At 47.4% G+C, this 22,534-nt stretch overlaps 1 protein-coding gene across 1 annotated transcript; it reads left to right on the plus strand.

Moving 5' to 3' along the window:
* Positions 1-2,350: 2,350 nt before the first annotated feature.
* WFDC3 (WAP four-disulfide core domain 3) lies at positions 2,351-15,038 on the plus strand. Its single transcript, XM_036245651.1, has 6 exons — positions 2,351-2,493; positions 2,973-3,104; positions 3,953-4,099; positions 12,613-12,744; positions 14,022-14,206; positions 14,821-15,038. The coding sequence occupies exons 1-5, from the start codon at positions 2,415-2,417 to the stop codon at positions 14,204-14,206; spliced, it is 675 nt and encodes a 224-aa protein (XP_036101544.1). The 5' UTR covers positions 2,351-2,414; the 3' UTR covers positions 14,821-15,038.
* The last annotated feature ends 7,496 nt before the right edge of the window (positions 15,039-22,534 follow it).

A 22,534-nucleotide genomic window follows, 5' to 3' on the forward strand; every position in this document is an offset into this window, starting at 1 on the left:
GGCCATCCCTCTATTTCCCCAGGTTTGTCATCATTGCCCAGGGGTGCTGTGTATTGTGCATTACAGCGTTGGATCACCATCGTCACGTGTGTCCCTTGGTAGTGCCGGGAATTTCCTCACACACCAGCAACCAATCATTTTTCTTCTTGTCAGAAGCCTTCCTTGGGGACTATTGTGAGAGGGAAGACATTGGGGCTGGGTCTAGGCCAGTCTCCTAGTCCTGCCTTTCTCCCAGGTGTTACTCTGACCTGACCTGAGCTCTCATCTCAACTCTCTGAACTTTTCTCCCCAGACTGGTGATTCTGGGATGGGCGGGGATGCAGAGGTTTAACAGCTATGGAGTTCCCCAGAACTCTCCTTAACTCTGCCTTAGAGGTGAGATGGCCCTGAATTGGGGGTCGATTTATGGGTGGTAGAGAAAGTTACTTTTTGCAGGTCATAATATAAGGTAGTAGAAAGTGCATGTTTTTAACCCCCCCCCCCCATTTTGTTCAGATAGAGTGGGAGGGAGAGAGAGAGAGAGAAACATCGATGTGAAAGGGACACATCGAGTGGTTGCCGCCTGCATAACCCAACCAGGGCTGGGGACAAACTGCAACTGAGGTACGTGCCCTTAGCGGGAACCAAACCCGGGTCTCTCTGGACCTCAGGCCGATGCTCTAACGGCTGAGCCAAACCGGCCAAGGCAGTGCGTGTTTTTTTAAAAATTGATTTTTTGAGAGAGGAAGAGGGAGAGAGAGAGAGATGTGAGAGAAACACCGATCCGCAGGCACCCCAACTGGGAATCTAACCCAAAATTTGGGTATGTGCCCTGACCAGGAATTGAACCCGCCACCTTCTGGTGTACAGACGATGCTCCAACCAACTGAGTCAGAGGCCAGGGCTGCATGAATTTTGCAGTTAGAAAAATCTGAGTTCAAATCCAGTGTGATAATGGTGATTAAGAACTGTGGAATTGGACTGCCTGTCTTTGTTTTTTTTTTTTTATCCTCACCCGGGGATATTTTTCCATTTTTTGTACAGATAGAGTGGGAGGGAGAGAAAGAGGAAGGGAGAGAGAGAGAGAAACATCGACGTGAAGGGACACATCGAGTGGCTGCCACCCGCACGACCAACCAGGGCCGGGGACAAACTGCAACCGAAGTACATGCCCTTAGCGGGAACCGAACCCGGGTCTCTCTGTACCGCAGGCCGACGCTTTAACCGCTGAGCCAAACTGGCCAGGGCCTGTCTTTGTTTTTTCATTTACTAGCTGTGTGACCCACGTTTCTTTCTGCACCTCAGTTTCCCCATCTGTAGAATGGGGATAATAGTAACAAACTCATAAGATTGCAGTGAGAATTAAGTGAGTTAATTCATGTAAAGTGCTTAAGACTGTAGCACAAGTAAACCCTCAAACAGCGCTATCTATCATTACTATTACATTCCAGCAGCCACCACTTACTAGCTTTATGACCTTGGGCAATTGTTATCAGCCCCTCTGAACCACTTTTCTTACCTCTGCAAGACTATCATGAGGATTAAAATTAATAATGTATATAAGGCACATAATAGCTCATCAGTATCTGTGTTCCAATATCAGCCTTAAAACAAAAAGGCAACTTCCTGGCACCAAATTCTTTGGCACTGTTAAGGAGTTTTTAACCTTGAGTCTTGAATATTCCCTGCCCTTAAACCTCACTGGGCTAAGTAGTGCCAGTGGACACTATTAGGTGTCATGGCTGGCCAAAGTCATAAGCAGATAGATAAAGAAAAATGAAAAGAAATAGAGCAAGAAGAGATAAATAAAAGGCGTATATGTGGTCTAGACTACTTGAATCACAGTGAGTATTCTTTGGGGTTCTGCCAACTAACCTTCTACTGTCTAAGAATGGCCTGTGTGTGGGGGCCAGAGGGACCAAGATGTGTGTTTTGGTGCATTTGTATTACACTGAACACACTCAAATATGGCTTTTTTTTTGTAGCTTTTGTTCCATTCTCTGTTTTCTAGGTTGCCAGGATGAATAGAAACCACAGTGCATTTTATTAGCTTTGGTTATTTTCTTATTAAATAATGTCTGTGTGTCTTTCCAAGGCCCATTAGAGCTCTCTTTGATCCTGGCTCCAGTGGCCAACCCTCCATTTTCCCAGATTTGTCATCATTGTCCAGGGGTGTTGTGTATTGTGCATTACAGAATTTGATCACCACCATCACGTGTGCCCTTTGGCAGTTCCAGGAATTTTCCCACACACCAGCAACCAATCATTTTTCTTGTCAGGAGAAGCTGTCCTTGGGGACTATTGTGAAAGGGAAGACATTGGGGTTGGGTCTAGGTCAGTCTCCTAGTCCTGCCTTTCTCGCAGGTGATACTCTGGGCAAGGTGAACACCTCTGGCCTGAGCTGAGCTCTCTTCTCAACTTTCGGCATCATCATCATGTTGAGCTGCCTCTTCTTCCTGAAGGCACTTCTTACTCTTGGGTCCCTGACGTCCTGGGTGACTGCAGGGGAGCATGGTGAGCTATCATTTGGGGATCTCTGGCTAACAGTAACAGAAAGTGACTGCCTCCTCCCAGAGCGAAGGGCCTCGTTTGTGGAGATGGTCATCTCTGTAGGACAGGACTGGATGCATAGGTTTTTGGGACAGCCAGGGTAGGTTTCCTGGCTTTCTTTACCCTCTCTGGACAAGGAGATAGGACTTCCAGTCTGGCTTTTCCCTAGAGTTTCTTAAATGAGAACAGAATCACCCCAGCCTTTTTCTCTTTATCTGCAGAATGGCTGGTCCTTTAGTTAGTAGTAGTCGTGGTGTGTGTGTGTGTGTGTGTGTGTGTGTGTGTGTGTTTGGGGTGTTGTGTGGGTGGAGGGCAACGTGGTTGCAGAGATACTTAGATAAGAGTGTTTGGAGAGGCTGAGAGTTCTTGAAGTACAGTTGGCTTCCATTCCCATTTCTCGGGGCCTGGCCAGTGACCCCAACCTCGCGTGATACCTTTTGCAGTGAAAGAAGGAGAATGCCCTCCTGACAAGAACCCGTGCAAAGATCTGTGCCAGGGGGATGAATCGTGTCCGGCTGAGCAGAAGTGCTGTAGCACAGCCTGTGGTCGGGTCTGCCGAGCAGGCATTCCTCAGGGTACGTTGATATGAGGGCAAAATCCAAGTGTGCTTTCTGACCTTGCCTCTGGGCTAGATAGACACAGAGAGCTTCCTGCCTCCTGCATTGGCTCCTGAAATCTAGCTTGCCTAGAGCAGCTCTTCTTTGTCCTTTTGGGGTCTCTTTAATCACTCAGTGACCCCAATTCTTCGTCTTCTATCAGGAAAGAACATGTGACTGACTATCTCTGTCTTTTGCTTTGAACTTGGGTTCTTGTGAAGGCTGAGCTGTGAAGGGAAGCTGTTTAAGGTCGTGGTGAAAGGAGTAAACCCTAGAGCCTGGCAGACCTTCTTAAGCCTTAAATAATTGTTTAAAAAAAATATTTTTCCTTCATTGATTTGAGAGAGGGGAAGGGAGAGGGAGAGAGAGATAGAAACGTCAATGAGAGAGAACATCGACTGGCTGCCTCCTGCGCGCCTCCCACTGGGGATCGGGCCCACAACCAGAAATTGAACCGGCGGCCTCTTGGTGCACGGGTTGATGCTCAGTCCACTGAGCCACACTGGCTGGGCTTAACTAGTTTTTTTTTTTTTTTAAAAAAAGTGTTAAGTGTTTAAGGCTCAATTTCCTCATCTGTAAAATGGGGATAATTGTTTGTATTGCACAGAATTGTTGTGAGGATCAGATGAGAGGTTTCTGGCCCAAGATAAACTCAGTAAATGTCACAGTAAATGTGAGCTGTTATCTTCGTTGTTGCTTTAAGACCAGGGTGGAGAGTCCTAAACAAAGCTCTCTTCCTCTGGACTGATTTTCTGGACTGCCATGCCTATGGGTGTCACTGAGCACTATGATCTCTTTTTTTGTGGCTGTCTCCCCTTCTTCCACAGGGAGGAAAGGAGATTGTCCCAGGGTCGTTCAGAAACAGTCCTGCTTTAAAGGGTGCATCACTGATGAGACATGTCCAGGTGTAAAGAAATGCTGCTCATTTGGCTGCAGAAAGAGCTGTGTCGTCCCCATCTCTGAACAGAGGCTGGGTAAGAGACTCCGCCATACTCCATGCTATGCTTGGCATCTCGTTTCTCTCTCAGATTTGCACACACCATCTTGTTGGTTTTTCTTTACTCTGAACAGCAATAAAGTGCCTCCTATATCCTGAGATCTTTTCTAAGAAAGGATCCACGCAGGGTACCCAAGCCATGATGGTGTGTGGGGTGTGGCCTAGGGAAATCTTGGCATATCCGCATTTGCAGGCAGATTTGAAAGCTGTTGGGTAATTTCCCATTCCTGTTGTCAGTTGCAGTATTCGCTATGGAAATGTTAGCTTGAGATTCTGCAAAGAGGTAGCAAAAGGATCTTGCTACCTGTTCAAGGGGGCACACACTTCCCCACTCGCTTGCTTCTGACTCTCGGTGTCTCCTCTGTCTCTCTCCTGCTGAAAACAGGTCCTATTTTATTCTGATTCTGGTAAAGAGGTGTTTGAGAGGGATTTCTTCTTCCTCTTACAGGGTCCATTTATACGTCATTTCTTTCTTTTTTTTTTTAATCTTCACCTGAGGACATTTTTTGTTAAGATAGAGTGGGAGGAAGAGAGAGAGAGAGAGAAACATCAACGTGAAAGGGACACATCGAGTGGCTGTCACGCACACGACCCAACCAGGGCCGGGGACAAACTGCAACCGAGGTCCGTGCCCTTAGTGGGAACCGAACCTGGGTCTCTCTGGACCGCAGGCCGACGCTCTAACTGCTGAGCCAAACTGGCCAGGACTCTACATCATTTCTTTAACAAATATTTATTGAGTGTTTACTATTTGCCGGATCCAGTGATGGGTTCCGGGGATATTGTGGGGAACAAGGCAGAGCAGCCCCTGCCTTCATGGAGCTCATCGCCGGTGGGGAGAAAGAGGCTCAGCAGATAAGCATGCAGATACAGACATAATTTCAAACCTGCCAAGGACACGGAGGAAAGTGAAAGTGCTGAGAGAGAATAACGGGGTGCTCACTTTCGACTGGGTGGTCAAGGAAGGCCTGTCTGAGGTAGTGACATTTAACCTGCCACCTGGAGTTGAAGTTAGCCAGGTCAAGGGTGTGATGAATATTCCAGGACGAGAGAAGCCAGTGCAGAAGTCTGCAGGCTGGGAAGGAGCTTGCACACTTGAGAAACAGAAAGAAAGCTGCTGTGGTTAGCCCTGGCCGGTGTGGCTCAGCGGTTAGAGCGTTGGCCCGCAGACCAAGGAGTCTCGAGTTTCATTCGGGTCAAGGTTGCGGTTCGTCCCGGCCCTGGTCAGGTCATGCGGGAGAAAACCGGTCAATGTGTCTCTCTCACATCGATGTCTCTCTCTCTCTCTCTCTCTCTCTCTCCCCCTCCCTCCTGATGGGGTGCAGTGAGACTAGGGAGGTGGCAGTGGGGTGAAGAAAGGTAGCACAGTTGAGAGAATTCGGAGGTAGAAATAACAAAACTGTCTTCTCTATTTCTTGGCTCCTCCCCATTCCCTTGTGAGGCCCCCAAAAAGCATTAGACATTGATGATATGTCTCCATGGCTGGTCCTTTCTCATTTCCCTTTGTTTCAGATCGTCATGGCTACTTTTGCTTGCTTGTGCTTCCAAATATATTTTATTATATTGTCAATTCTCCCCAACCTCCTATGCTGAGGCTTCTTTTACTGGAGAGGTGTTAGATATATACCTTAACTTAAGCAGAACCAGCGATTTTACAATGTTGGATCATATGTCTTCCCATTTTCCAAGTGTATTTGGTGTATTTCAAGGTGTTTTCTAGTTTTAAAGTATTTCTTGATAAGTCAATGCCTAGAGCCTGAGGATGTGGCTCAGTGGATTGAGCATCTTCCTATGGACTGAGAGGTCCTGGTTCGATTCCCAGTCAGGGCACAGGCCTGGGTTTCGGGCTTGATCCCCAGTAGGGGATGTGCAGGAGGCAGCCCATTGATGTTTCTCTCTCACATCAATGTTTCTAGCTCTCTCTTCCTCCCTCTCTCTCTAAAAAATCAATAAAAACATATTTTATAAAGTTAATGCCTAGATTATTTTATTACCTTCTTTGCTATCTCAACTGGGATATTTCATTCTGTTTTCTAAAGGAATCGGAACCATCCGAGTACACATAGCAGCATATTACAATGAAAAAGCGTAGCTTTTGGTTGTCAGAGATCTGGGTTCAAGCCTGAGGCTTACCAGTTACTGGCCAGTGGGCCCCTGGCCAAGTCTCTTCTGCTTCTCTGAGCCTCAGTTCCCTTTGCTGTAAAATGGAAAGAATAGACCTTGAAGGTTGTTGTAATGATTCAAAGGATATAAAGTATTTGACCCTCACTACATGGTAGTTCTCTTCCTTTTGCCTCTTAAGGTGGGCTTCATCAGGGTACACCTTCTAACCAGCCCGTTTTATCAAGAACCAGGATTATTTTCTCCTCCCCTGATCATTTCTTCCCTGAGACCCTGACACTTCACAACATGTGACGACCTCTCCTTCCAGCCAGACCTCCCCGGGTAGCAGGCCCCTTCCCCGCACCCAGTGGCGTTGCTGCGCCTGGCTCAGCCTGCGCTCGGGCAGCCTGCCCGTAAGAGAGAATAGAGGGTTGTACTCCTTGCCAGGACTCTTGAGGCCCAGCTCTGGAACCAGAGCCTGGGAATCTGTCTCAGGCAGGTCACTCACTGCCAGCTGGTAGGACCTGGTACAATCTGCCCAGTGTTTGAAGCTCATGGCAGCATTGTGGGGGCTAAGGATGAGGCTGGCACCCTGGCAAGTTACTTTTGTGAGCAGCTCTGGGTCCTGGCCAGCCCAGATGGGGCTTCCTCTTTGCTTGGAGCTAGCAGGCTAGAATAGTGACCTTCCAGAGCCCTCTGGCTGAGTGGGGTTCCTAGTCCGGTGAAAGGCGATATTGGCTATTGTGTTGGTTAACTACTTTTCTACAGTTCCGGTCCTAGAGGAGGGCTGGACACTCACTCAGTGGGGCTGGTTGCAACACTCGGCTCCATAGGAAGCTCTCCTTTCTGGGCTACGAACAACTCCTGCTTTTCCTGAGCTCTTATTACTAGAGGTTTACCATAACCTATGCCACTCTGTCTGGTAGGGTGGTGGGACCATCAGGTTGCCTAGGGCACAGGGCAGATGCTAGGACCTGCTCCCATGAGGCAGTTCTGGTCTGAGCCTGAGTCTGAATCCTAGCGCCTCTGCTTGCTTGCTGTGTGGCCTTGGGCAAGTCCTTTCATCTCTGAACGACTTTTGTCATCTGTAAATGATGATAAAGACATCTACCTCATAGAATGATAATGCAATGTCATAGTTGGTTTGAGCTGCTATAACAGAATACCATGGATGGGGTGGCTTATAAACAACAAATTTGTTTCACAATTCTGGAAGCTGGGAAGTCCAAGGTCAAGGTGCAGGCAGACTTAGTGTGCGGTGGGGGCCTGCTTCCTGGTTCATAGACTGACGTCTCTTTGCTGTGGCTCACGTAGTGAGAGGGCAGTAAGGGCTCACATGTTTATGAGGGCTCCACTGTCCTGACCTGGCCACCTCCCAAAGGCCCCATTTCCAGATACCCTCATAGTGGGGATTAAGTTTCAACATACGAATTTTGGGGGGACATAAAACGTCTTGGAATTTTACTTTTCTACCAGCAACTGTCCTCATCCCCGGGACCAGCATAGAGACCAAAGCTGTACTGTCTTCCAGTACAGAGTGCTCCGGGTGCTGGTCACTTCAGGGCCAAGCTCAGCAACCTGGTGAAATCTGGGAAGTGAGCTACCCCAGGCCCCCCTTTCTAGGGCTCAGGGTGGAACCCCATGAGAAGTCTATGCTGCTGGGTTTCTTCCCACCAGTGCGATTTAACTATGGGACAAAAGGCTTTGTTCTTTGTTAAATGGACTTTAGAGTTTGCTAAGCAGGCGGGAGATGGTGGAGAGGTACACCTGGTGGTTATAGTGACCATCTTTTCTGAATAAAATGTCAAGACACGTGGTTTTGATGTGATCTGACAACGGCATAGAATATTTGAAACAGGAGCTGTACGGGAAAATCCTAGGTTGCGGGGTGATTCTATCCCCATTGTTTAGCTACCCATGTTCTCTTGGAGGCCAACGCTTGCTTTTTCCATCACAGAGACTTCCTGGAACCAGCCATATGCAATTGTACTCACATGTCCTTACTCAGAGGCACTGAGCCAGTCCTGCCTTGGTTTTCTGCAAAGCCTTTAATTGCCCGTCACTTTTTTCCATTAAAAAAAAAACAACAAACTTGAAATAAACATGGAGATAAATGAGTCATGGCGAGTTGATTTGGTTTGGATGTGACTTCTTTGGGTGTGGCTGCCCCCAGGACCTGGCTCCGTGCCTGCGTGCTCCCAGGGTGGGGCAGCCCAGAGAGTGCTTCACAGCCAACCCAGAGGCTGGGCTTTGTCCTGCTTTGGCGCTGGGCACGCCCCTTCTCTTCTCTGAGTTTCATGATCTCATAGAGGCAGTGAAGTGTGTATGCACGGCAGAAAGTTAACCAAATAGGGGTTCACTTTTCTTGCATAACAAGAAGTCCTGAAGTAGGTTCAAGGGCTGGGGTGGCAGCTCCATGATGCTAACAAGGATGAGGCTCTTTCTCATTCTCTTTGGAACCCTTGACTTTCTCCTCCTACTAGTCGCCTCCTGGTTGAAAGAAGGCTGCTGTACCTCCCTGTCTGTCTCTGTCTTTGCACTGGAAGAAGACAGAACTGAGAGGCAATTGGAAGGGTGTGGTCCTTACATCAGGAGTGTGAAAGTTGGCCCAGCTGTCTTCTTTTGTGGCCGCCCCTAGTTACCGGGAAATATGGGGAAGCAAATCATTTTAGCTGGCTGGGCTCATTGCTTCTCAGAACAAAGCCAGGGTTCTGTTAACCAGTGTTTCGGTTATCTATTGCTGCATGCAAACCACCCCCAAACTTAGTGTGGGTTAGCAGGGCAGTTCTTTTTTTTTTTTTTTTTTTTTTTAATCCTCACCCCAGGACATTTTTCCATTTTTTGTACAGATAGAGTGGGAGGGAGAGAGAGGAAGAGACAGAGAGAGAGAAACATCGATGTGAAAGGGACACATCGAGTGGCTGCCACCGCACGACCAACCAGGGCCGGGGACAAACTGCAACCAAAGTACGTGCCCTTAGCGGGAACCGAACCCGGGTCTCTCCGGACCGCAGGCCAGCGCTCTAACCGCTGAGCCAAACCGGCCAGGGCAGCAGGGCAGTTCTTACACCCACATGGCGCCACTGAGGTCATTCATACAGCCGCATGTGGCTGGGGGCTCACTGGGGAGCTCAAGTGTGGCTGGTGTGCCCAGGACGCCTCTCCGCATCCAGGCTCTGCATGGGCATCTCATGGCTCTGCAGTCTATCTCGCCCAAGCTGCTCACAGCACGGTGGCTGATTTCCAAGAGTGAGTTCTAAGAGGACAAGCCTCACTGTGCAAGTGCTTACCAAGCCTTTGCTTGCATGGTCACACTTGCTGAAGTCCTGTTGGTCAAAGCAAGTCACATGGTCAAGCCCAGAGACAATCTGGGAGGGGGCTATACAAGGGCGTGAATCCCAGGAGGTGAGGTTCATGGGGGGCCACCAGTGTAGATGTCTACTACAGTCGGAAAGGCGTTAGACCTCAACACTGTTTTTCTTTCTTTTTAAAAATATGTTTTTATTGATTTTTTAGAGACAGAGGAAGGGAGAGAGAGATAGAAACATCAATGTGAGAGAGAAGCATTGATTGGCTGCCTCCTGCACGCCCCCTACTGGGGATTGAGCCCTCGACCTGGGCATGTGCCCTGACCAGGAATGGAACCGGAACCTCTCAGTCCATGGGACGATGCTCAATCCACTGAGCCACACTGGCCGGGCTCAACACTGTTTTTCAATCTGCAAGTCTTGAAATGAGTTTTGTAGTTTATGGCCTGAATTAAGGAAATGAGAAATAGAGTATATATATATAAAGTATCAGCATTGCATATAAATGAATGCACCTAGATATGTACATTTTATTTTATTTTATTTTTTAAATCTTTATTGTTGAATGTAGAATGTATTACAGAAGTTCTTCATTTTTCTCCCATTGACCCCCTCCTCCCCCCTCCCGTCCCCCTCCCACCTTTTCCCACACTATTGTCTGTGTCCATTGGTTATGCATATAAGTTCTTTGGTTTATTTCTTCCCACTCCCCAACCCCTTTCCCTTTGAAGTTTGTCAGTCTAGCAATGAATTTGTACTTCTTAATCCCTTCACCTTTTTCACCCATTCCCCCAACCCTCCTCCCATCTGGCAACCAACAAAATGTTCTCTGTATCTATGAGAATGTTTCTGTTCTACCTGTTCATTTTGTTTGTAGATTCCATTGTCGATAGATATGTATTCATTGCCATTTTGTTTGTTCATATATTTTATCTTTTTCTTCAAAAAGACCCTTCATCATTTCATATAATAACGGTTTGGTGGTGATGAACTCCTTTAACTTTTTCTTGTCTGGGAAACTATATGGCCATCGATTCTAAATGACAGTTTTGCAGGATAGAGTAATCTTGGTTGTAGGTTCTTGCTTTTCATCACTCTGAATATTTCTTGCCACTCCCTTCTGGCCTGCAAAGTTTCTTTTGAGAAATCAGCTGACAGCCTTATGGGAACTCCCTTGTAGGTAACTAGCTGCCTTTCTCTTGCTGCTTTTAAGATTCTCTCTTTGTCTTGAACCTTTTGCATTTTGATGATGATGTGTCTTGGTGTGGACCTCTTGGGGTTCATCTTATTTGGGACTCTCTGTGCTTCTTGGACTTGTATGTCTGTTTCCTTCACCAAGTTAGGAAAGTTTTCTGCCATTATTGTTTCAAACAGGTTTTCAATTTCTTGTTCTTGCTTTTCTCCTTCCGGCACCCCCAAGATGCGAATGTTGGCACGCTTGAAGTTGTCCCAGAGGCTCCTTACACTGTCCTCATATTTTTGGATTCTTTTTTCTTTTTGCTGTTCTGATTGGGCGTTTTTTGCTTCCTTATATTCCAAATCGATGGTTTGCTTCTTGGATTTACGTACTCTACTATTGAATCTGTGTAAATTATTGTTTATTTCAGTTAATGCCTCCTTCATTTCTGACTGTGCATCCATCATTTCTGACTGGTCCTTTATTATGCTCTTGAGGCCCTCACTAAGTTTGCTGAGGTTCTCACTAAGTTCATTGAGCATCCTTATAAGCAGTGTTTTGAACTCAGCATCTGTTAGGTTGCTTATCTCCATTTCGCTTAGTTCTTTTCTTGGGGTTTTGTTCTGTTCTTTCATTTGGGACATGTTTCTTTGTCTCCTCATTTTGGCTGCCTCTCTGTGTTTGTTTCTGTGTATTACTTAACGAGAGGTATGGGGCTATCTGAGACCAGATGCTGCTTGTTTGAAAGAATTTAGGAAAAACCTGAAGCAGGATCCAAGACAGGCCAATCCTATGGTTAAGCAACTGGCAACAGCTTGGGTGGGCCTGAAAGTTGGATGGGGCGGGGCCTCAGGGAGTCACCAGGGCGGGGCTACCAGTGTGAGCCAGGTTGCTGGAGGCCCAGATATGGCTTCTGTCTGCCGCCCCAGGGAAAAGCTCACTGAAGGAACAAAGGCCTCTGACAGCACGTCTGTCCTGGAGAAAGCCCCCTCTCCAGCCCTCGCTCCAGCTCAGTTCTTCCCTGTATGTCTCTGGCGCCCCTCGAGCTGTCTCCCCTCCAAGCTTAGAGGGTGAGAGTCCGAGGGAGAGAGTCCGATAAGGAGCTGCCTGGGGCTCCAGCCGCCTCAGCCTCCCTGAGCCTCAGTTCCCGCTGGTTTTTCCAGCCAGAAGTTATGGGGACTCTCTTCCTGGCACTGGAACCCTGAGCGGGGCGCCTGGTGTGGGAGGGGGACCCCTCAGTCCTCAGGGAGGACCTTCCCAGCCGAGGTGTCCTCCTGATTTTTATCCGCCACACGTGGGTGTGGGACCAGCCCGTCCCCTCCGCCCTCCTACCAGTCTGGATGTGGCTGCTGCTTTAATTCCGTAGCTGTAGGACTTCCATTCAGCTGGATTTCAGGTGGTTTTGAATGACGGTTGTTCTGTAGTTTAGTTGTAACTTTGATGTGGTTGTGGGAGGACGCGAGACCGCGGCTACCTACCAGCCATCTTGACCGGAAGTCCTAGATATGTACATTTTAAACATACATCCGTATTAACATACATGTGGGATACTGTGAATAATGTATTTTGTACTCAAGAGTCACAGTAAAAATAGCTGGAGACCTGGTCAGTTTGCCTCAGCAGTTAGAGCCTCGACCTGCAGACCAAAGAGTCACGGGTTTGATTCTGGTCAAAGGTACGTACCTAGGTTGCAGTTTGATCACGGGCCCTGATTGGGGTCCTGCAGGAGGTGTCTCTCTCACACATCAATGTTTTTCTTTCTCCCCTTTTCTCTCTTCCTCCCTCCCACTTTATCTGAAAACCAATGGGAAAATATCCTCGAGTGAGGATTAAAAAAATAATAAAAGCTGGAACCACTGGGCTAGAGCATCTCCGGGCCCCAATACTTTGATTCTATGGCAGAGTTTGGCGGTGAATGTCCTGCCGACCCCCTTCCATGCGAGGAGCTGTGTGATGGGGATGAGTCCTGTCCCCAGGGGCATAAATGCTGTAGCACTGGCTGTGGTCACACCTGCCGCGGAGACATTACTGGAGGTAAGTTGACATTTTGGGGACGAAATCCTTGACAGCTCCTTGAGTCCATGAGTCAGTTTGGGAGAGAGTCATCTGTGGCCTTCTTGTCTTTCCCTTTCTGGGAGGAGTCAGTTCTCATCCTTCCTGTCCTCCTGGGCCCCTCATCCCAAAGCAACCCTTCCTCCTAGGGCCAGGGGTCCTTGTTGGCGTTCAGAAGTAGGCGAAGGCAGGTGGGGTAGCAGGAAAAATGCCTAGGCTGGACGACAGGCAGTGTGACTGCTGGTCTTGCTTCTGCTGTGGATGTACTCTGTGACCTTGGGTAAGTCAACCCCTCTTTTTGAGCCAGTTTTTTCATCTGGAAAATGAAGACGTTGCCCAAGGTCATGATTTTCTGACCTAATTCTTAGCACAAAGTTTCCCCACCTCCAAAGTGAAGTCTCAGTTGGAAGCAACATATATGCAGCAGATAAAAGCATTCCCGATCTGATTTCTTTTTTGAACAAATACATATTTTTGAATACTCCTTTTGTGCTGGGCACCGTGGAACTCCACTTCAGAATCACTGGCCCGGAGGTTGTCTTTGGACAACATTTACATTCCTAGGCAATGGTCAAGGCTTGTGGACAGATTCTGATCCTTGTGAACCACATAACCTATCAGGGAAGGTAGACAAATGAGTGAATTATAATAAAGTCTGATGAAACGAGCCTAAAGCAGCACACACTTGGTCTAGGGTGGCAGAGAAGCCACCCTGAGGACGTGACACTATGAAGCCCAAGCATAGGGGAGAGGGCAGTGGTCTGGGGCCCTTGCTCCTTCTGCCCTCCACCCAGCCCCACTCCCAGGCCTATAGAGGGTCAAACTCTGAGGTACCTCTAGGGAACTCCCAGAAGGACACTACATATATATTTTTAAATTTTATTTTAGAGAGAGAGGAAGAGAGAGGGAGAGAGAGAGATAGAAACATCGATGAGCAAGAACATCTATTGGCCGCCTCCTGCATGCCCTCAAACTGGGGACTGGGCTCACAACCTGGGCATGTGCCCTGACCGGGAATCAAACTGGCGACCTCTTGGTGTATAGGTCAACGCTCAACTAGTGAGCCACACTGGCCAGGCAAGGACACTATTTGAAAAGTGTGGTCCAGCTTCTCTCTGGGGACTCTATAGATTCTCAGATCCTCCAGCTTCAAGGCTTCCCAGCTAGATCTTTGGTTCAGTGATGGCTTTGCTGGGATTCCCCAGGTCTGAGTTCTGGAGCCGACCGTCCTGTCTCTACCTGTGCCTGTTTCCCCACAGGGCGGGGCGGTGTTTGTCCAAACATTTTGGTGGGCCTGTGCATGGTCAGCTGCATGATGGATGAGAACTGTCGAGCCGGGGAAAAGTGCTGCAAGTCAGGCTGTGGCCGCTTCTGTGTCCCACCAGTTCTGCCGTCCCGGCTGGCCACGAACCCCAACTGGACCATCAGGTCTGATCCGAATTAGGTGAGTATAGTCCAGTGTCCTCAAAAACAATGGGCTTCACTGCTATAGGTGAAGCCATGGCTTAGGAGCTGGGTAGGGACTTGAAAAGGCCAAGGCCAAGTTTCTGCCCTGGAAAGTGTGGCTGGAGAGAAAGACCCTGTGTTCCAGAGCACATATCCCAGAACCTCACGCCTGGGCCTATAGGCTTTCAGACTGGGTGGGGCTCCTTGGGAAGGTCTTTCTGCTAGACGTAGGATTTGACCTGGGCCCTAAAGGTGAGGCAGACTGTGACAAAGGGAGGACAGCCCAGGGAACATGCTGGACAGGCAGTTTGGTGATTGTTAACAAAAGCACAGAGGGTGGAATGTATGTGCTGTGCTTGGGGAGCTGGGTTGGAGGTGGGGGGTGGGAGTAGGGAAAGGAACAGATAGGCTGCTGTTATAACAGGAGATACAAAGTTGACATCTGAATGATCGTCTTCAGTGCCAGTTTGGACTGGGTTGTCTAGGAAGCAGGGAGCCAATTACGGCCTCTGAGAGCGATACATGCCAGGTTCTCTCGGGTGGAGGGGAAACACACTGGGAAGCTGGAGCCAGGAGGACACAGTTGTGACTTGACGTTTCTTCTTCTCACAGCGACCCCGGTGCCCTAGTTGTCCTGATTTGTCCTGAGCTTCTTTGGTGACTCCACGGGGCTTGTCCTGGAAGCCAGGAGAGGATGACGTCCTGGGCTTGTGATACTCCAGGGGCTCTCATGCCCTCCTGCTCTGCTTCTGTTCCTGCCGCCGCCCTGAGCATAGGAAACAGCCCTGGGCTTGGGCAGCGGGCGTGTGGTGCTTCTCGTCTCCAATAAAGGCTGGTGCTGACCCTTTTGTCTGTGCTGCTTGGGGACCAGGATGTAGAAAGACAGCAGGGGGTCTGAGCAGGGCTGTGAGATTATGGCACTTGTCTGGGAAGGAGAGGTGACCCATTCTTTCTGAGAACACTGCAAATGGGCGCTGGTTGGGTGTGGCTGGGGGAGAGAGGGGTGGAAGATAAAACTTGGGGTGACTTGCCATAGATGTCACTATCAAACTTCAGTGTAGGGTAGTCAGGCCTCTTGTTGGGTCTGCTGACCTTTCTTTTTTTAAAAATATTTTTTATCCTCACCTGAGGACAATTATTTTGCATTTATCTTCAGATAGGAGGGAGAGAGGGGGAAGGAGAGACAGAGAAACATTGATGTGAGACACACACATTGGTTGCGACCCACACGACCCCAACCGGGGCGGGAGACAAACTGAAACCCAGGTACGTGACCTTAGTGGGAACTGAACCCGGGTCTCTCTGGTCTGCGGGCTGACGCTCTGACCGCTGAGCCGAACTGGCCAGGGCTGCTGACCTTTCTTTTATCAGAGCACGTGGGTTGGGGATGGAACTGGGCTGAGGGGCTACTTTACTATAGTCATGTGGATGTCCCTACCTTGGACCTCCCTCCTCGGGCCCAGCCCTCGCCCGCGGACAGGCAGGTTTGTTTCCTCCAGGTAGCGTTACTGTAGGGAGGGGATGTTCGCAGGTTCATGGGGCCAAGGTAATTTTTACAAAATAACATTTTTATGTATACAAAATGGATCATATTCTGTATCTTGGAAATATTCCCTGTCATCACATATGTTCTTTTAATAGAACTCCATGAAAAGAGCTAATTGAATGAGTCATCCGTTTTTCGACATTAGTATCCTTGTACCTGTGAATCTTGGCCGACTTTTGCAGGTACATCTGTGTACTGTACATTGTTAGTAGCAGCATTTTAGTTTTTAAAATAGAGCCTAGCAAGAAAGTAGGCCCTCAATAAGCATTTGTTGAATGAAAGGATGAATGTAATTCTCAAGTTATCTGTTAGGAATTTGTTGGGCTGCAAGTCATAGAAACCCAACCCACAGTGGCCTGGCCAGTAAAGACACAGACTTTTCTCACATCGAGTCTGGAGAGAAGCAGTGAGGCTGGTTCGGCAGCTCAGCCACAGCCCTGATGACCACACCCACTCCCCCCTTTTCCACCACCATCAGTGTTGGCTTTTGTCCTTGTGCCAGTCACCTTGTGGGTGGGGGATGGTTGTTGCGGCTGTAGAAGTCACAGCAGGAAGAGAATGTGTATAGAGGACAGTGGTGACAAGACTGCCTTAAATAGCCAAATACCTTGAAAAGTTATCTCAAATGATGCTCTTCTTTTAATGATGGAGGCCCTTTTCCCAGAAACTGCCCCTCCCAGACTTCCCTTCTTTCTTTAAATTTAATTTAATTTTTTTTATTCCTCACCTGAGGATATTTTTTTATTTATCATCAGATAGAGTGGGAGGGAGGAAGAAAGAGAGACAGAGAGCAACATCAATGTGATAGAGCCACATCGACTGGTTGCCTCCCGCACCACCCGACCAGGGCTGGGGATGAACCGCAACCAAGGTACCTGCCCTTGGCCGGGATCGAACCCACGACTCATTGGTCCACAGGCTGATACTCTAACCGCTGAGCCAAACCGGCCAGGTTGCAGACTTCCATTCCTGCCTCATTGGCCAGAACTGGTGCTGCAAGAGAAGCTGGGGAAACAAACAGGAGAGGATGCTCGGAGGCGGGGAGGTGATGAACTGTATGTGCCATACTGGGTCAAAGGACATGTGCATTAACATTTGGACAGAAATTGCTAAGTAGGCAGGGCTTTCATAACAAGGAGAAAAAAGGTATCAATGCTCACCTTGGATATTGCAAAAATGCTTAAGGGAGAAAGATGAAGTACAACTGAAAAAAATAATTCCCACCCCTGGTGTGTTTTTGTGCCCCCTTTTCTGATCGTTTTCACCCTGGAGTGTGAAATTCTGGCTCCCAGAGGGTTCAGAACATTCATCTCTTTGAGTAGAGTGGACGTACGCCGGCGCTGCCTGGCCTGGACCAGCTGGCCTGGGCGGCGCAGTGGCCTCCCGGAGATGCCCAGGGCCGCAGGCTCCAGGGACCTGGGCAGCACGGGGGTCAGTGGGGTAGCTTGCTGAACATTTTGGCAGAGTCCCCCTGCCATTGTTTTGCTTTTCATTTTATTGTTTATTTAAAAAATCAAACTAATACATGCATATAGTTTTTTTTTTATCCTCACCCGAGGATATTTTTCCATTTTTTGTACAGATAGAGTGGGAGGGAGAGAGAGGAAGGGAGAGAGAGAGAGAAACATCGACGTGAAGGGACACATCGAGTGGCTGCCACCCGCACGACCAACCAGGGCCGGGGACAAACTGCAACCGAAGTACGTCCCCTTAGCGGGAACCGAACCCGGGTCTCTCCGGACCGCAGGCCGACGCTCCAACCGCTGAGCCAAACTGGCCAGGGCCATGCACATAGTTTAAAAAATATCAGTAAAGAAGAGCTTTCAATGAAAAACAACGGTCTGGGGTTTTTAAAATACTGTAGGATGGTTTTCTGCTGGGGTGGGGAGCAGGAGTAGAGAGAGAGGTGTGAGCCCCAGGCAACTCAGGCTGAGCACCAGGAGAAGGGTCCTTTCTAGATCTTTCCTTCTCATCTAGGGCAGACTACTCCTGTCCACCTTGAAGCTGCAGACCTGCCTATAGCTAGCAAAGTCAAGAGAGAGAGAGAGAGAGAAAAGGACTGAACTGAATTTGGGATTTTGTTGGAGGCAGAGGTCAACAGTTGACAAGGGTGTTTAGTGAGGGCTCAAGACCTATTTGAAGTGGTGGGGGACTCAGATGCTCCTCCCTCCTACCTTGGATGGGCCAGGAGTTTTGAGTTGATTCTTTGCAGGGTGCTTTTGTTCTTGAGCCACCAGAGGGCAGCAGAAGTCTAAATCATAGACCATTTCCAAGAAAGAGAAGGAAAAACCATGCTCTAGAAGCCTAGTTACCTACTGATCATTGAATTCCTCCCAGCTTTTCCAAGCCACTTTGAGAAAAGGTTACATAGCTGTGTTTATACCCTAGACGCCTCAATTGCACTTAATAAATGAGGACCAAATATTATGCCCTCCCTTTTCATATGATGTGCAATGCTTCTACAGTTTTGTAACATTTACCTTGAGGACATTATTCATCATGTTGTATCAATGTATTTGTACAAAACCACAGAGCAAATTCTTTGAGGGGCTCAAGGTCAGGAAAAAGCTCCTCTCTCAACCATGAGCTGTATGAGAACGGGCAGACAAATCACTTCTTGGGCATCCCTTATGTTGCCAGGCCCTATGATAAGTACTTTTTGGAGCTGATGTTTTATTTTTGCCTTGGCCACCAGGAAGCCAAGAGCTTGTATTTTGGAGTGAGGCCTGGGTTTGAATTTAGACTCTTCTGCTGCTTATTAGCTCTGCGCAGAATGAATGAGGATAACATGATCACACTACCCACCTCACAGGATTTCAATATATAAACAAAGCACTTGGCACAGAACCTGACATAAAACACAAAGTCAACAGATGTTAGCTATTGTTATTCGGCTTTTCTGACGAAATTAATCACCTCCTGCTACCTGCTTTTATTACTTGTCTCTGCTCTTGGTTTAATGATTTTCAGTTTCCTATAGTCTGTTTTACAGTATTAAGTTCCTCAAATCCTGTTTGGAAGAAGGTGAGGTATATATAAGTGAGAGGTTAGTAGCAGTGGAATTCTTGGGCAGAAAGAAACATCTGGCCCTGGCTGGTTTGGCTCAGCGGTAGGGCGCCAGCCCGCGGACCAGTGAGTCCCAGGTTTGATCCCAGCCAAGGGCACATACTTCCGTTGCGGTTCGTCCGGCCCTGGTCAGGGTCGTGTGGGAGGCAACCAGTCGATGTGAGACACATTGATGTTTCTGTCTCTCTTCCTCTCTCCATCTCCCTCCCTCCCACTCTATCTGAACTAAAATGGAAAAATACTTTCGTGTGAGGATTAAAAAAACAAACAAAAAGAAACATCTAGAGCAGCACTCTTGAATAGAAATATAATGCAAGCCACATGTGTCATTTCAAATTTTCTAGTAGCCGCATTAGAAAAGTAGCAAGTTTGGTGCCTTCTCAAAACGTGAAACATGGCATTATCGTAGGACCCAGCAATTCCACCCTCAGGTGGTTGAAACAGGCGTCCGGATAAAGTCGTACACGATTGTTCATTGAATCACTATTTGGAATGGCCAAGAAGTGGAGTCTGGCCGGTGTGGCTCAGCGGTTGAGCATTGACCCATGCACCGGGAGGTCGTTGGTTCGATTCCCGGACAGGGCACATGCCCAGGTTGTGGGCCTGGTTCCCAGTGGGGGGCATGCAGGAGGCAGCCGATCGATGTTCTCTCTCATCGATGTTTCTGTCTCTTCTTCTCCCTTCCTCTCTCTCTAAAAATCAATAAAAGGAAAAAAAAAAAGAAGTGGAAGCAACCCAAATGTTTATCAACGGATAAATAGATAAACGAAACATAGCATATCCATCCAACGGAATATTATTTAGCCATGAAAGCAATGAAGTTGTGATCCATGCTACAACATGGTTGAATCTTGAAAACATTGTGCTAAGTGAAGGGACCCAGACACAAGAGGCTACCGAATGTGTGATTCCATGTACATGAAATATCTAGAACGGGCAAATCTGTACACGTTGCAGATGACACAGTGTAGAGACTTTGGATTGTCCTCTTCCTCTGAAGCATGTCGTATTTTCTCCTAGCAGGCAGTTAAATAATTGCTGGATCACCTTGAACTTGTGAAGATTTGGCTTTATGCTTTGTTAGGGCAGATCAGTTGGAATAACCTCCTAGTTCTAGGATGGATGCTTTAGCCCTGAGACATTGTTTTCATTCCTAAGTCATGGTTCTCCCAGGCTTTTGATGGAAAGCTGAGGTGTTTATCAAGCCCCTCTAACGTGCCAGAGTTCAGACTGGAGTGTCATCTCTGATGGGCAGCAGTTGAAATCTCTGTTTGGTTTTCCAGCCTTCCTGGTATTGCTCATCTCGAACCCTTGCAATCTCGCCTGCACAGACACTGAGGAGGCAGTCAAAAATTTGAGAGAAGTGTATACAAATATTTTGGAGATTTCTCTCTGTGGTTCTCTCCTCTCTTGATTTCCTGCTCAATATATAGCTGCTTTGGCAGTCCATCCTGAATACTGTCCCCTGACTGCTCAGGACATGGGACTGTGGCTTTATGCTCGACCTTTATCTGTCACATGTAGGTTGGATTTGAGATTATCCTCAGTGGAAAAACTATGTAAAATGGATCTCTCCCAATGTGGTTCTTTTCTTTCAAGAATTAAAACCAGTCCAGTTTCTGCTTTATTTTGGTCATTCTCCAGTGCCTTAAAACATTTTTTTTTTTTTTTACATTTTGTCAAGATATGATCATTGTTATCTGTAGAATAGTTAGTTCAATATAAACTATCCTGCCATTATCAGAACCAGAATTCCTGAATGGTCTCTTAAAAACATTTCTCTCCTTTTTGAAACTATTTTAAAATATTTTATTTAATTCATTAGGGTGACTGATTAATAAAATTATATAGGTTTCAGGTGTACAATTATTTTTTTAAAAATCCTCATCTGAGGCCTATTTTCTATTTATCTTCAGATAGAGTGGGAAGGAGGGAGAGAAAGGGAGAGAGAGAAACATCGATGTGAGAGACACATTGACTTGTTGCCTTCCACACAACCCGACCAGGGTCAGGGAATGAATTGCAACTGAGGTACATGCCCTTGACTGAAATCAAACCTGCGACTCTCTGGTCTGTGGGCCTACGCTCTAACCGCTGAGCCACACCGGCTGGTACACAGGGGTACAATTCTATAATCCATCATCTGTACACTGTGTTGTATTGAAACCCTCCATTCTTATTCATCACAGAATAAATGAAAACTTCTTTCCCTGACATGTAAAGTCCTACATGACTTCGATCCTGCTAATCTTTCTGTCCTCACTGTGCCTCTATGGGGCACATCCAATTCTTTGAGTGTGTTCTGTTATATTTTACCTCAAGGTTTGTACATATTGTTTTCTCTGATGAGAATACCTGTCCCCTGTGCCTAATTATGCTTCAGATGTCAGTTCAAGTATTGCTTCCTCTGGAAAGTATTTCTGGATCTATGGTAGATTAAGTCCCCCCCTACCACCTGCTAATGACACCCCATGCCTTTCTTATGGAGCATGTATCACAGTTTTTCATCAGGTGCTCAAGTGGTTATTAGATTGTCTGCCTCCTCTGCAGATTGCCAATTCCCTGAGGACAGGGTATGGACCTCTTTGCTCATTACCTTATCCCATGCCTTATCCTATGGTATCTGGCTGATAGTAGGTGCTCAGTGAATGTGTTGAATGAATGAAGAAGTAGGAAAGATGGCGTCACCTATGGAAAAAAGTTCCCAACTGAATGTCAAGGTACTAAGACATAAATGAAACTATGAGATACTTTGAGACATATGTCATCTCACATTTCAGACCTTCAGGTCCAGGATGCATAACAGGTCCGAGCTGGATTGGATGGTCTTTTAGGTCACTTTCCCCTCTCAAAACCCAGGATACTCATAAAAGCGTTAGCGAAGTTGAGATAAAAAGCTCAGGGTGGGAAACAGTAATAATATGGGACAGACATGGGGGACTTGAATATTGGGTGGAATTAAGATTTTAACCACAAACACTGAATATCCTGTCTGGGTCAAGAGCCTGAAAAATATGCGTGGTGCTTGAGGATAATTATTCTGGCAAGAGCAGGTAGAATTAAAGAGCTTAGGAAGTAGTTAGATAATGAATGAATCTGATAATGAGACCCTGGCAGGCTGGGGCTGGTGTCAGGCTGCTTGGCATGGAAAAGACAAGGAAAGAGTGATCAGTCAGGCCCGTGAAGGCCAGATTTAGGAAGGACTGGAGGTGTTTTCCTTATCTGTTGATTCCCGTACAGGAGATGGAGGGGGAGGGTTGGATGGGGAAGAGACCACAGTCGTTGTGATGATGGGATTTCTCCTTCTCTACCTCTTCTCTCAGGTTCTTCTCTGCACCCAGAGATAAAGGCAACATCACCGAGGATCTCCCGAATGACAGCCAAACGCGTGCCACATTCCAAGATCTGTCCCACCGAATCCTTTCTCTTCGGGGCTCTTAGAATCAGAAACTAAACCATTTAACGACTTCTAATTTCTCTGCCATATATAATGACATTTTCCCTTTCAGTTCCTACAGCGATCAGATATGACTAGGGGAAGAGACCAGAGTCAGGACCATAAGATTTTCATTCTGTCTTTGGAGTGTGTCCTAAGACCTTGTTTTATTTTTTCATCTTTGTCCTTTTCTCAGTGACTGTCCCCTCGAAATGTCTCACTTGAATGTAATGTGAAACCCATTTGGATTTCTTATTGGTTTATGTCTTGTGTTACTT

The sequence above is a fragment of the Molossus molossus genome, unplaced genomic scaffold (assembly GCF_014108415.1).
Source record: "Molossus molossus isolate mMolMol1 unplaced genomic scaffold, mMolMol1.p scaffold_m16_p_6, whole genome shotgun sequence".
In the NCBI taxonomy this organism is placed as follows: domain Eukaryota; kingdom Metazoa; phylum Chordata; class Mammalia; order Chiroptera; family Molossidae; genus Molossus; species Molossus molossus.

Excerpts from the sequence above, each read along its gene's own strand:
- WFDC3 (XM_036245651.1), top strand. The coding sequence starts at position 2,415 with ATGTTGAGCTGCCTCTTCTTCCTGAAGGCACTTCTTACTCTTGGGTCC. Across the intron at positions 3,105-3,952 it reads CCGAGCAGGCATTCCTCAGG|GGAGGAAAGGAGATTGTCCC; the intron begins GTACGTTGATAT and ends CTTCTTCCACAG. Across the intron at positions 12,745-14,021 it reads CCGCGGAGACATTACTGGAG|GGCGGGGCGGTGTTTGTCCA; the intron begins GTAAGTTGACAT and ends GTTTCCCCACAG.